We start from the raw sequence: 14,483 nt of genomic DNA, 5'->3' as shown, positions 1-14,483 counted from the left end.
ACCGTACCCGTGCGGGACGTGCGGGAAGAGCTTCGGGTGGCCGTCACACCTGGAGCGGCACCGCCGCGTGCACACCGGGGAGAAGCCGTTCCGCTGCGGGGAGTGCGGCCGCGGCTTCGCCGTCAGCTCCCACCTGCGGCGGCACCGGCGCGTGCACACGGGGGAGAAGCCCTTCCCCTGCGCCCACTGCGGGCAGCGCTTCGGCCGCAGCTCCTCCCGCAAGCGGCACCAGCGCGCCCACGGGCGGCGCGGCCCCGCCAGGCGCCAGGTGAGCCGCGACTGCGGCACAGCCCCCGGCATGGGCGCGGCCCATCGGCGCCTGCATGCCGCCGGCGCCCGCAGCCCCCCGTCCCTGCTGCCGCCCGCCTGGTGGGAGGGGGAAGCACGAGGGGGGACGGGCACATGCCCTGAGGAGCCCAGCGCTGCTGAGGGGGGCAGCCTGCACAGCAATGCCACAGCCCCAACGGAGCCCTGGGTGTCCCTTCCTCCTCCCAGCTCCTGAGGTGGGGCTGGGGTCCCGCTTCTTCTGGGGCCACCCCACGGCCGAGGTGGGAGGATGATCTGTGCTCCTACCCCAGCATGGGAGAGGGTTTGGGGGGCCCAAGATACCCCAGAGTGAGGGTCAGGCTGGGGATGTGGGGTGACACAGTGGGAAGGAGGCACAGGGAAGGGCAGCCATGCCTGCCAAGAGGGTTCTGGGGGAGGCAGGGAAAGGAGGCATGGGGGAGGCTGAGGGTGGGTTAGGGGAGAGGTGGATATCATTTGGGGTGGTGGGGAGACAGTTTTCCCTATAACCCTCCTCATCATCTGCCCTACTAGTGGGGTGGTGAAAGGGGGGGGGACACAATTGGGTGCATGGCAGGCTGAAACAACACCATGGGATTTTTGAGGCCAAACAGCTGAGAAAAGATCCCTGGGTACCTGTACCCATCCCTAGCACTGCTGGCACATCCCCAGACACTGCTGAAGGTCTACAAAGGACAGGTTGGGATGCATTGAGGTGGGAATGCTGGAGAACCCAGGCCATGTTTTCTGGGCTTAGAGTGACAGTTAATAAAGGAGAAGGCAGTTGAGCCAAAAACCAAAACCCCTCCATGTATGTCCATGTGGTTTTGTCTCTGGGGAAGAAGAAGTTCCTGCCTGGAGCAGGGAAAGCATCACAGCACAAAGAGACACAGGCGTCCATGAGATGCGGGGCTCCCAGTTTATTCCTGCCCTGTGCCAGCACCTCCTGCTCACCCTGAGCCTCTTGTCCCCTCCATCCCCTTCTCCCATCCGCTGGCAGCACCAAGTGGGGACAACATCGCTGGATTTTCGCATCAGAACCAGCCCTGGTTCCCCCACACTTCCCCGATGGAGCCAAGCGCAGTTTCCTTCGGGAACAGGCTCCTTCTCCCCCTTTTCCGGAGTCCGTACTGCAGCAGGTGCAACGCTGACCCATTGCTGTGGGAAGACAGCAGGGCAGATAAATGCCACCCTGTGCTATGACACAGCACCCTCGTCACCCACCCCAGTGCCCTTCAAGTGTCACTTGGTGTCCCTTGGCTCGTCTCCAAGACAAGTTTTGCCCCTTGTCTCTCCATCACACTGAGGCGGGTGTCAGTCCTTTGGGGTCCTCCCCGCTGTGAGCCCCAGGCGTGTCCCCAGCCAGCCGTGTCCTGGCGAGGGGCGCTGGCCCCACGGCCTTGGGGAGGTGGCTGCGGCGGTGCTTGGCCAGGTGCGAGGCCTGGCTGAACGCCTCGCCGCACTCGGGGCACTCGAAGGGCCTCTCGCCGGTGTGCACGCGGTGGTGCCGCTGCAGGTGGGAGGCCCAGGCGAAGCCCTTCCCGCAGTCGCCGCAGGTGTGGCTCTTGTTGGCGGCGTGGCCGCGCTGGTGCGCCAGGAACGGCGGCGCTTCCCCAAAGCGCTTCCCGCAGTCGCCGCACTTGTAGGGCCTCTCCGGCGAGTGCGTCTTGCGGTGCTGCAGCAGGTGCACCTTCTGGGTGAAGCGCTCGCCGCAGCTGCTGCAGGGGAAGGGCCGCTCGCCCGTGTGCACGCGCCGGTGCCGCTCCAGGTGCGACGCCCACACGAAGCCCTTGCCGCAGTCGGCGCAGCGGTGCGAGTGCTCCCGGCCGTGGCAGCGCTGGTGCCGCGCCAGCGCCGGCCCCGCCCGGAACAGCTTCCCGCAGTCCCCGCAGCGCAGGGGCTTCCTGCCCAGGTGCACGCGGCGGTGCCGCGCCAGGTCGGAGCTCTGGCAGAAGGTCTTGCCGCAGGCCGGGCAGCGGTGCGGCCGCTCGCCCGAGTGGCTGCGGCGGTGCTTGGCCAGGTGCGAGGCCTGGCTGAACGCCTCGCCGCACTCGGGGCACTCGAAGGGCTTCTCGCCGGTGTGCACGCGCCGGTGCCGCTCCAGGTGCGACGCCCACACGAAGCCCTTCCCGCAGTCCCCGCACTTGTGCGGTTTGTCGGCGGCGTGGCCGCGGCCGTGGGCCACCAGCTCGGCGGCGGAGGCGAAGCGCTTGCCGCAGTCGCCGCACTTGTGCGGGCGGTCGCCGGCGTGCGTGCGGCGGTGCTGCCGCAGGTGCGAGCTCTGGCTGTAGGTCTCGCCGCACTCGGGGCAGCCGAAGGGCCGCTCGCCCGTGTGCACGCGCCGGTGCCGCTCCAGGTGCGACGCCCACGGGAAGCTCTTCCCGCAGTCGGCGCAGCCGAACGGCCGCGCACGGGCCGGGCCTTTTCCGCGCGGGGGTCTGGCACGGCCGAGCTTGGGGAGCGGGGCGGGTTTGGGGGGCACGGGGGGCGCGGCTCTGTCGGGGCGCTTGGCTTTGCGCCTGTGGGAGCCCAGGGGCTTCTCCTGGTCGGGGCTGCGCGGTGCGGGCGCGGCCAGCCCGGCGCTGCTCTCCGGGGCTCCGCTCTCCGTGGCTTTTTCACTCACCAGCCCCTGAGCTGCTGGGAAAGGGGAGCAACAGGAAAACGTGAAAGTGTGAGGAGCAGGATTTAAAACAATGCGTTCTCCTCTAAAATTTCACTTTTTCGCTCCCCATCCCCTGAGCTTCTGCAAAACAGGAGGAGGAGGGAAAGGGGAAGGCATGGCCCTGACTGGAGCAGAGGTAGGATTTAAAACAATGGAGCAACAAGAAGATTCCCCTTAAAAATCTTGTTCTTCCAGAGAGGAAGAAGACACATACAACAAGGAGCTGATCCCAGTTTGAACTGAAAGTGTGGACATGCCACGGACACTCCAGTACCAGAATTTTCATTTTAAATTATGAGAGAGCAATAACATTTTCCTGAAGAAAAATAATTAAGAAGAGGCTGGGACTTGGGGAAACCCCTCTGGAAACTTGCCCAGATCCCTCCGCCTGTCTTCCCAAACTGCTTTGCTTAGAGCAAGGAAAGGATCGGGGCATAAACAGCGGGGAAAGGGAGATCTGTGGGGTGTCCTTACCCAGGGCCATAAGGGTCTCGTAGCTCTCGTGCATCACATCGAGGTACAGAGCCTTCTGCCGCGGGTCCAGCAGCACCCACGGCTCCATGGCAGGAGGAAGCACCGGGACAATGCGGGCTCCTCCTTCGGCGCTCCCCAAAATCCTCTGCAGGGAGGAGAAATCCTTTGAATTCAAGGATTTCCCCACACAGCGCTTCCTGCTCGAGATTTTATGCTTTTCCTGTGGTCGCTTCGAGGAATATCGGGTTTTCACAGCCCCTCCTAATCCTGAGCGTCCCCACAGCGATGTGGGAACAGAAGAGTCCCTGCTTTGCCCCCCGCCCTTCTGGCAGACCCCATCCCACAACAGCCTCTGCCTCCCTGCTCCGCACACCCGGGAATCAGCGACGGGCGCTGCGGCCGCATCCCAGGAGCATCCTCATCCCTCTGCATCCTTCCTCTCCCCAGAGGCGCTGCTGCCGCCGGGATGGTCCCCGAACCCCGTCCCCGCTCCCCTCTCGCCCCGGTACCTCGGCCCGGCTCTGCCTCCCCGGCCTCTTCCTCGGGGGCTGCGGGGAGGGGGCGACGCCCGGACCCCCGGCACGCCCGGCACCGCCGAGGCTGCCCCGGCAGGACACAATGGAGGCGACGGCGAGCTGGGCTCCGCTCCGGAAGCCCGAGCCGGTATCCGGCAGAGAAAGGAGCGGCCAAGAAGCAGCTCGGGCTTCCCGGAGCCCTCTAGAGGAAAGGCAGTCCCGGCAGAGCCTCCGCAGACCCTCGGAACCCCCCGCGTTCCTGCCCGCCCTTCCCCTCAGCTGGTTTGGGGATTGGGATAAAGCGGGAATGGCTCGAGTGCTGCTGTTGTGAGCGGATATGGCAGATTGTTCGATTTGTCCATTAATTAAAACAACTGGGTTAAATGTAGCAGCAATTTATTAATAACTGCAATTGTATATAAATAGAGTTATATAATGAAATATGCGTTCCCACAACAGGCCTTATTGCAATGACCAATGCCTGGAATCGTCCCAGTTTGGCCCAATTCAAGATCGAAAGTTTTATTTCTAGATTCTATTCTTAGACCTAAACCCTTCCTATCCTCACTCCCACCAAACATCTGGAGGATGATTCCATCTGCTTGGTTTAACAATCTCCTTTATCCTTTTTGCTTTATAACAATTAAATGCAATTTTTCTATTAATTATAAAAAAACAATTTTGCTAATATTGTTACAATTTAATTAGCACGAATCAGATATATAACATTGGGAATGTGACAGGGTTTTCTGGGATCCCCCCAGGTGAGAGAGGAGACCCTGCTGGTTCCCAATCAGCAGCAAGCAGAAAGAAATTCTTTTTTTCTGCCTGGAAAAGCAGCCCTGATGGTGTTCTCCCCTCAAAGCTCCAATGCTCTGCTTGCAACAACTCCACGGACAAAAGTGGAGCAAATAAATAAAAGTGGGATAAACACCCCGAACCTCCCAGGCTGGGGCAGGAGGATCCCCCGGACCCTCAGGGTCCCCAAAGGGCTCCAGGAGCCTCCAGGGAACAATTGCAGGGGCCAGAATTGCTCTTTCATCACTCCACACCGCCTTGGAGTGGAAAACAGCTTGGGACGAGGTTTGTTGCTGGGAAAACAAAATAAAATTGGGAAGGGGGGCATGCAAAGGAAGCAGGAAAGGCCAAGTGCTGGCAGGATGGATCCTTGAAGATGAGGAAGGTGCAGAAGGGACCTGCCAGTGTCAGGCTGGCTTCAGACCCTGCCAGCCCCCCTCTGTGGAGGGGAGGGTTCACATCCCACTTCTGCCACACATTTTTCATAAAAATTCACTTTTAAAATATAATTTTCTATATTTTTTTTTCTTTTCCTATACCTGATAAAAATTTGCTGCTGTCGTATCCACTCCCTTCAAACACTGGAAGCCCCAGTAAGATCAGCCCAGTTAGGAACCTGCAGTTCTCCAAGAGAACCCCAATTTCCTCAGCCTGGGAGTGTCTCTGTGCCCTCTCCTGAATTTCCTCCATCTGCTCCACATCCTTGCCATGAGGAGAACCCCAACTTTGGGCAGTTTCATCCAAGAAACTCCTCCCTGCTGTATCCATTTCTTAATTATCCCCCCAATCCCAAAGGCTTTGTCTTGGAGTCACACCAGTACATGGGAAGGTGTATCCTGGGAATCCTCTGGGCAAGCAGGAAGTGAGGGACAAGAAAATGTCTTGAAAGGGCATCTTTCCTCAGCAGGCCCTGCCCACAGCTCTCCAGCCTGTGCCTGCCAGCCCAGAGACTCATTAGAGCTAATTACCTCATTAATTAATCCTTCCCTGTGCTTTGCATGCGCTGTCATTTTTCATCTCTGCGGGAAACTCTGCAGGTGGACACTCCATTGATAATTCCATTCCAGCACAAGCAGGAGTCCCACACCACACGTGGAATGAAATCCCACTTTTTTCCCCACTTCTTCCATCAAGAAAAGTCAACCTTAGAGCCAGAAAAGAGCAATTTGGAAATAAATCACCATCCCTGCTCCCACCCTCTGATTCCCTGCCTCATGATGCAACCAGGAGGAAATTCCCCTTCCCGTAACTTCAGGGAACCAGCAGGTGGGAACGGGAAGATGGGAGGGACAACTTTTGCAACTGGTGGATTGTTGATGCCCAGAAAATAAATCCCCATCATCGAGGCTGATCCCAAAAGGACTCGTTGGGACACGCATTAATCCAGGTCTTATCAGCACCATGTGAAACCTCCTCAGGACAATGCGAGCTGCCCCCGCTCCAAACTGTCTGCTGTTGCTGGCAATCTGTGTCCCTGCCAGATTCACCGAGCAATTCCCAAATCCCTCAGGATTTGTTATTCCACCTGGAGAAAATACGTGGTTTTGGAAGTTCAGCATTGACACCCCACAGGGGGTCAACCAGCGAACCACAAATCATGAAACATTAAACCACACCCAAACCAAGGCGTATTTTCCCAAATAAAATGATACTTTTACCTTTTCCCAATCAAACTGGTGACTTTCCTAAAACGGAGACATGCTCCAAGACAAAAAAAAAAAAAAAAAAAAAAAAAAAAAAAAAAAAAAAAAAAAATTGAAGAAAAACCTTCAGTCCTTCAGTTTTTCTTAGTAGGAAACTTTCCAAAGGCATTTGTCACGCAGTTTTAACCAAGAGAGCACAGTGACACCCATTTGGACGGGGTCATCTCTGCCATTAAGAACCATCAAGGGCCCCAAAAACATCCCATGACTCCTGTGATTGCATCATTACATTGTGAAACTCCCGGCCCAGGGGGATGGACCACCTGGATCTGACCACATCTGATCTCTGAGGGTCTGAGTGCTCGGGACAAGGGCCCTGGGTGGGTCCAGAGGGGAGCCACAAGTTCCACAGGGCCACCAGTTAAAGCTGCAACCAGCACTGAAACTTACTCAAACTGTGGCCACCGCCCTGACACACAGGGGCCAGGCTGTACTCTGTGGTTTTAATTGAATTTAATTTAATTTAAACTTGGAATTTTCTATATCTGTTGCATTTAATGTGATTTTCCTGTTAAATTGTAACTATCATTCAAAATCTCTCACAAGGTGTTTGTGTGGGGTTAATTCCCCCTGCTGGTTTTTACCCCCGAACCAGCACAACCAGGAATGTGGTATTGGGAATCCTGCAGGGACCACAAAAACACCCCCACACTCCACCAAAAAGCAAAATTCTGGGCAAAACCCACATAAGGAAATCCCATGAGCACAGCACTGCAAGCCCCCAATTTCCATGTCAGAGTTCCAGATAAATCAGGACATCCCATGAATGCAATCCACAAAGACCCTTGTTATGAATCTCCAAAATTCCACATAAATTTTATTGGACTGAATGTTCCTCCATCCTGAGGTATTTTATGATCATATTCAGTGAAGCCCCACAGTTTTGTGGAGACTGAACAGGATGAACCCGGGGAGGGCTCTGAGCAGGAGACTCGAGAATGAAAAATGAATGAAGAGATGGTTCCTCAGATGAGTCAATGGCGCTTTGGCAAGCCCAGGCTCTCCATTCTGGAAAAATTCTGGTATCACTCATAGAAAAACACCCAGTTTTTGCCATTTCAGTGAAGTTCTGGATGATCTTTACAGTCGCCTTCCCGCCCAAACAATTCTTCATCCCCTCTGTTCTAATGGAAGCAAGATCAATCCAAAATTGTCAACGCCTGGGAGCATCCAGTGGATTAATTTCCCCAGAAAATGTTCATTTTCATCCCTGAGGTTGTATTTGAATGCCAGCTCAGGGTCTCCATGGGGCTCAGAAGGATCCCTGCAATGGCTGATGGAGATTTCAGCAGACTTTGTGCAACACCAGGAAAAAACCTCAAACTTAATTGTTCCCTTCTGGGAACCTGAACTTGCTGCCTTTGGTGGAGCAGGGTGTGGTCACCGTGCTGGGGTAAACATGGACATCCCAGAACATGCAGTGGACTTCATTCCAGTGAGTAAAGGAGAAAAAAATCAAACTGCAGAGGAATTGACAGCACTCAATTGCTGGTTCCCCTTCCGCGTTGCACTGACTGGCAGAGGTTTTTGTTTTGTTTTTTTTTTTTTTGTTTTTTTTTTTTGAAGCATCAGGTTCTTTTTTTTTTTTTCCCTGTAAGCCAGGGTATAAAATGAATTCCAGTCTCAGCAGAAGATTCATCTTCCTCCTGCAGCGATGACTGGGACTGGTGAGTGACTCGTCCCCTCAATCCTGAGCTCCCCATGGGGTTTTTCTTTCGTCTTTGGTGTCTGGGTTTGGTGTTTTGGTTCCATCTGGCTCCATCTCTTGGCACCACAAACCTCCCTTGGTCACCTGGAGCTGCAGACGCCGTGGGCAGGGGGAGAGCTCCCTCCAAACCTGGGATGATCCTGGTTTTTCAGGAGACAGGCATGAGCTTGGGGTCTCTGAGGGCCATCCCCAAGGATGCCTCCATGCTCCAATGGTGTTTTCTCCACATGTCCCCAAAAAACACCTGATGGAAAGTGGAGACCCCTGACACCTCCGAGAGCTGCTTCCAGGGTTTGTGCTCTGATCTCCCAAAGGTTCTTTCCCAGCCCAGCCGTGAAGGTTCTGTGATCAGGGCAGGTCAGTCCAACCTCATCCCACTGCTGAGAGCACAACTGCAGCAGGTTCTTCCGAAATACACCCGTGGCTGGTGCCCAGATCAGCTCAAGGGGCTGTGGAAACACCTGCCTCAGGTGCTGGGTGACAAAAGCTGCAAGGCAGTAAAAACCCCACAATTCCCAGGCATCTTCCAGCAGTGAGAATTACCCAAAGCAGGGTCTCCAAAGCTTTTTGTTTTTCCCTGGAAGAAAATTGACAGCACTCAGGAGAAGGAAAAGAAAACGAAAGTTGGTCTTTAGTTTTTTTGAAAAACAGAAACCAAAACGAATCCCGAGGTGGGGTGGGTGTGGGACGGGACGGAGTGTGGTTTTTTCACTGTGAAAATGTTAAATAACTTTGTGTCTGTTCTGGTGGAAATGGTCATTTTGGGTCTGTTTGCTGCTCCCTGTGGGCATCCCAAAGACATAATAATTTTAAAGGAGAGGATTTTAAATTGGGAGGGATTTTTAGAAGGAGGGGATTTTAAAGGAGGAAATTTTAGAGGAGTGAATTTTAAAGGAGAGTAAAATTCTCTTCTCTAAAATTAAGTAGAAAAATTTTAATTAGGGGATTTTGAAGAAGGTAAATTCCATCTCTCTTCATCCCTCTAATTTGTACATCTTTCTGTGAAATTTTATTTATATCTCTCCTGTCTGTGCAAGTGAGGTCCATCTGCCCAATATTCTCTTTTCCCACCACCCTTCACATAAAAATTCCCCGAATTACCCAGGCATGGGGAAGGTGACTGGGGACAACGAGGTGCCTTGATTCTTTGCACATGAGTGGCACTAATTACTGTCCTTGGAGGCTTTGGAGCTTATTCTAAGGAGGTCAAAGTCATTTCAGGAACTCGCCACAGACGCTGCACAAGCAGAACGTGAATGTGGAGAACTAAAAAATCATCTGTGGGTTGGTTTCTCTTAGAAAATGGGAATCGCCGTCACTGACACCACTTGACACCCTCCACGATGGACCTGCTGCTGCCAGGGATTTCACAACCACCCCAATTCCTCCTTTTAGCTCTTGGATACCGACGTCCTTGGAGCCACGAACGGCCTGGAGTGCCGACGCCGCGTCATCCCCTTCTCTTCTCTTCTTCCCTCCCCAGTCCTCTTCCAAATCCTGCTGCTGGCAGGTGTCCTGAGCGCCAAGCGCTTCCCCTGCTTTCCCGAGTACTGTCTCCGTGACCAGGACTACGAGGAGCTGCTGGGCATGGCCCGGGAGGGGCTGGAGCGCGCGGCTCGCCCGGCGCGCGTGGTGGTGGTGGGCGCGGGCATCGGCGGGCTGACGGCGGCCAAGCTGCTCCGGGACGCTGGGCACCAGGTGGGAATTCCACACGGCTCTCCCTGGCTCTGCTTCCCTCCTCCAAAGGTCTTCCAGGCTGCTGAGGGGAAAGGAAACGCAACCACGGTGGTGGAAGAAGGAAGGGAAGGGGATCTGTCTCCAATAATTTGCCCTGACATTGGTTCCAAATGAGCCCTGTGTGTTCTGTCCCCAGGATAACAGAAATTCCAGGGGCTCCCAAACCACCCCAAGGCACCTGTGAGTCCCACAGAGGGTTTCCAAGGCATGGAGGGACAGATTGGTGCTGCTTTCAAAGCCCTGACTGATCCTGAACTGCCACGAGAACCTTCTCACCAGAGCTGGTGCCCAAACGCAACCCAGGAGTTGGGAAATGAGAAACTGCCCCATAGGCAGAGGGGTCCTGGCCAGCAGAGAAGGGTTTGGATCCACAGGAGCTTCCTTTGTCAGCTGAAGGGGATCTGTCCCACCCTCTGGACCTTGCTTTGGGGGTGTTTCCCTTCAAAAAAAAACCATTTTCCCAACACTTTCCATCTCCACCCGCTTTTTTTAGGTCACCATTCTGGAAAGGAGCAGCTGGGTCGGGGGGCGGATCCGGACGCACCGCCCCGAGGGACAGGACTGGTACGTGGAGCTGGGGCCCATGCGCCTGCCAGGCAAGCACAGGTGAGCCCGTGGCAGGTGAGGGGCCAGGTTTGGGGGCTGAACCACCCCTGGGTGCAGCGTCCCTGCCGAGGGGCTGGTGTTGGCTCGTGGCTCCACCGCTCTGCCCCCTGCCCAGGCTCGTCCGCGAGTTCATCCGCCAGTTCAACCTGGAGCTGAACCCCTTCATCCAGAGGGACAACAACACCTGGATCTTCCTGAGGGGCGCTCGGGTCAGGGCCGAGGAGGTCAGCAGGAACCCCGACGTCCTGAATTACACGGTGAGGCCGTCGGAGAGGGGCAAGAGCGCCGTGCAGCTCTACCGGGAGGTCCTGGACAAGGTACGAGGATTTCCCGTGCTGTGTCCTCACCCGAACCGTGAGACTTGGCCGTGAACTGGGGAACTCAGCCCCAAACTGGGGAGGAACACGGTCCTTTCGGAGTGAGAAGCAGACACAAGGACAGGTGGCTGCAAAACCCCTCTTTGTCCACAAGAAATCCTGCACAGCTGCCCGAAATTTGATGTCCAGAAGCTCCAGGGGTTACCAAACCCTGAAATCCTGAGAGAATTTTGGGCAGCACTTTAGGAAATGGATCTTTTCCCAGTGAAAATATCGGTGTTCCTTCTCCAGGCTTTTAAGAAGTTCCAGACCACTGACTGCAGGAAGTATCTGGCACAACACGACTCTTTCTCCACCAAGGTAATGGGCTGGGGCTCAAGGGCAAATTTAATCCCAGTTCTTGATAATTAACCTGCTCTCCCTGCTTGGAGAACGGTTTGTCTGTGTCACTCTAATCCCATCTTTTGTCACCTTTGGATGCTCTTCCCTTATAAATGATCCCTTTGACTTAAAAAAAGCTGAGGAAGGGGCCAGCACAGCTCCAATGGAGCCCTGACTGAGGTAACGACCTCAGGGTGTGTCTCCTCCTGGGATCTCCAGGAATATTTGATCAAGGTGGGGGGGCTGAGCCGAGGAGCTGTGGACATGATCGGAGACTTGCTGAATGAGGACTCGGGGTTTTACCTGTCCTTCCTCGCCTCGCTGTGGGACTTCAGCATCTTCTCTGAGGAGAGGTGAGCGCTGTCCCTGCAGCCCAACCCCGCTCCCACAGCAGGAAACGCCAGAGTGATTCCAAACTGGAGCCGCTCATGACTCATGGGGCTCCAGGCTCTGCTGGTGCCTCCAGAAGAGCTCAGGTTTCCACAGTCCCCAAACCCCGGCGTCCCTCCCACACCTCCCTCTTCTCCTTCCTCCCAGCTTTGATGAAATCACCGGCGGGTTTGACCAACTGCCCAGAGCCTTCCACAAAGCGCTGCCCAACGTCGTCCGGTTCAACTGCACTGTGGAGAAGATCATGGCCAAGGGCGACAAGGTGCGGGTGTTCTACCGCGCTCCCGACACGCTGGCCCCGACCGTGGTCACGGCGGATTTCGTCCTCGTCACCTCCAGCGCCAAAGCCACCAGGCACATCCAGTTCCTGCCGCCGCTGTCGCCCGCCAAGGCTCACGCCCTGCGCTCCATCAACTACGCCAGCGCCTCCAAAATCATCCTGGCCTGCTCCGAGAGGTTCTGGGAGAAGGACGGGATCCGCGGGGGGTACTCGGTCACCGACCGCCCCTCCCGCTTCATCTACTACCCCAGCCACAACTTCTCCAGCGGGGTGGGCGTCATCCTGGCCTCCTACACCTGGAACAACGACGCCGAGTTCTTCCTGCCCCTCACGGACGAGAAGTGCCTGGACGTGGTGCTCCAGGACCTGGCGGACATCCACCAGGTGAGCAAGGAGTACCTGCAGTACACCTGCGACCAGCACATCATCCAGAAGTGGCAGCTGGACCCGCACTCGCTGGGGGCGTTCGCTGCCTTCACGCCGTACCAGTTCGTGGATTACTCGCGGGCGCTGTTCGAGCACGAGGGTCGCCTGCACTTCGCCGGGGAGCACGCGGCACAGCCGCACGCCTGGATCGACACAGCCATGAAATCAGCCATCAGGGCAGCCTCCAACATCCACCACGACAGCACGGCCCTGAAACCAGCCATGGGGGCAACCTCCAACATCCACCATGACAGCACAACCCTGAAACCGGCCAACGGGGCAACCTCCAACATCCACCATGACAGCACAACCCTGAAACCGGCCAACGGGGCAACCTCCAACATCCACCACGACAGCACAACCCTGAAACCGGCCAACGAGGCAACCTCCAACATCCACCATGACAGTGGCGAGGCGCCGGCAACGCAAGGGGAGAGCCTGGAGAGGCTGGAGGGGAGGGAAGAGCTCTGAGCATCTCTCTCATGCAGGGAAGAGCTCTGAACATCTTGCTCTGCATGCAGGGAAGAGCTCTGAGCATCCCTTTCATGGAAGGAAGAGCTCTGAGCATCTCTCTGCATCCAGGGAAGAGCTCTGAGCGTCCCTTTCGTGGAGGGAAGAGCTCTGAGCATCTCTCTCATGGAGGGAAGAGCTCTGAACATCTCTCTCATGGAGGCAAGAGCTCTGAGCATCTCTCTCATGCAGGGAAGAGCTCTGAGCGTCCCTTTCATGCAGGGAAGAGCTCTGAGCATCCCTTTCATGGAGGGAAGAGCTCTGAGCATCTCTCTCATGGAGGGAAGAGTTCTGAGCATCTCTCTCACACTTTTGGTGGCATCACTCTGGTTCTTTCCAAGAAAAATTGGCTGAATTCATCAGTAGCAAAAGCGTTAAAGAATTGGGTGTCTTGGAGCGGGACTGGCTGGTTAAACACGTCACGGGGAGAGGAGGGAATAGTAAATCAGGGTTATAAAACTCTTAATGGGGGTAGGAGGGATCACTAACACCAGGCAGTGGGTTCCAGGACTCTGCTGTTCCCCTTGTGCAGCGCTGTAATTCCCAGTTTATTTGCATGCAAGGCATTTTGAGGCATGACTAAGGTGGAATAAAGGTGGGAATTCCTGGTTTCCTGGGGTCTGAGAGCAATGTCATCACATAAACGGCGTCACCACACGCCAGCCCTGTGGGCAGGCATCACTCTCCCCAGCCCAGAATTTGGGAGAGAACCCTGTGCTCCCTCACCATCCTCTCCTTTGAGAGGTCCAACACAAATGATTAATTAATCAATGCTAATTCCTGTTAAGTAATTAGCCATTCCCCACAGCACCAGCCAGAATGTGATCACAGTCTCTTCTACCTCAAGCGTGGCAAACACCAAGTTAATCCAAATATATCAAATAAATCCTCCTGAATCTTCAAAGCAAATCCAAGGTTCTGCTGGAGTTTCTCCTCTCACCAGTAATTGTCCTAAATTCCGTAGCTTTGGGAACTCCATCTGTGCTGCAGGTGGGATTTTTTGGACAGGATTATTGACAGGGTGATGATAAATGTCCAAAGGAAACACCAGCCCGGTGTCCCTGAGCACCACACTGACCTTCCCTGAGCTGCTTGGCCTGTAACTCAATTCCCATAAAATCCCAGCTGGAGAGGAGCAGCTCCAGGCTCACTCCCAGCCCTGAGACAGAAGTTCTGCCCTCACTGAGAGAGCAGGGTCAGGATATGGGGAGGCCATCACAGCCCTCAGGTTCCCCTGGGATCAGAGAGGGAGATTTATCCCCATTTACACCAATTAAATCCAGCTAATAATGTATTAAGTACAGAGTGATCACCAGCAGCACATTGTGAGCTTGGCCAGGCTGTTGGCCACGAGCTCAAAGCACTTTTGGGAGGGAAATTAAAATTCTCACGGTTAGCTGTTGCTGTTATCCTTCATTTCTTCCAGCCCTGAGGGCTACATCCCTTATTGAACACGGGGCTGCTCTCTGAGCGTGACAAAAACCCGGGAGTGAGGCTCGAGCCAGGGCAATGGAGCTGCATCACCCCGGGAAATTCCCCCAAAAGGCCGTGAGCACCTTCCCGAGCTCAGAGCAGAGCCAAACTGTGCCGCATCCGCCGCACCGGGAAAAACCCCAGTTCAAAACGCCGGCAAAAAGGGGAAACAGAAAGGTTTGAGCTCTCGGTTCGTGAATCCCCTGGAATTTGTGAAT

At 55.3% G+C, this 14,483-nt stretch overlaps 2 protein-coding genes across 3 annotated transcripts; one reads left to right on the top strand and one right to left on the bottom strand.

The window, feature by feature from the left end:
- Positions 1-547: 547 nt before the first annotated feature.
- Positions 548-3,753, bottom strand: LOC306815985 (uncharacterized protein). 2 transcript variants are annotated; one of them, XM_079332492.1, is made up of 2 exons: positions 3,422-3,753; positions 548-2,919 (listed from the first exon to the last, which is right to left on the bottom strand). In XM_079332492.1, exons 1-2 carry the CDS (start codon positions 3,507-3,509, stop codon positions 1,583-1,585), a joined length of 1,425 nt encoding a protein of 474 aa, XP_079188618.1. In that variant the 5' UTR covers positions 3,510-3,753; the 3' UTR covers positions 548-1,582. The 2 variants fall into 2 exon arrangements, with proteins under 2 accessions (XP_079188618.1, XP_079188617.1); XM_079332491.1 differs by having other exon boundaries at positions 1,532-2,922; positions 3,422-3,752.
- Positions 3,754-8,034: 4,281 nt separating this feature from the next.
- On the top strand, positions 8,035-12,753 carry IL4I1 (interleukin 4 induced 1; the record flags this gene model as incomplete). Its single annotated transcript, XM_079332498.1, has 7 exons — positions 8,035-8,104; positions 9,629-9,843; positions 10,376-10,488; positions 10,604-10,805; positions 11,097-11,165; positions 11,406-11,539; positions 11,724-12,753. The coding sequence occupies exons 1-7, from the start codon at positions 8,092-8,094 to the stop codon at positions 12,751-12,753; spliced, it is 1,776 nt and encodes a 591-aa protein (XP_079188624.1). The 5' UTR covers positions 8,035-8,091.
- Positions 12,754-14,483: the final 1,730 nt, after the last annotated feature.

The sequence above is a fragment of the Erithacus rubecula genome (genome assembly GCF_903797595.1).
Source record: "Erithacus rubecula genome assembly, contig: scaffold_322_arrow_ctg1, whole genome shotgun sequence".
Lineage (NCBI taxonomy): Eukaryota > Metazoa > Chordata > Aves > Passeriformes > Muscicapidae > Erithacus > Erithacus rubecula.
Note: the sequence above shows the minus strand (reverse complement) of the source record. Positions and strands in the feature narration are given on the sequence as shown.

Coding starts and splice junctions, on each gene's coding strand:
- LOC306815985 (XM_079332491.1), bottom strand. CDS start 3,509: ATGGAGCCGTGGGTGCTGCTGGACCCGCGGCAGAAGGCTCTGTACCTC. Junction 2,923..3,421: donor CGAGACCCTTATGGCCCTGG/GTAAGGACACCC, acceptor CCCCTTTCCCAG/CAGCTCAGGGGCTGGTGAGT.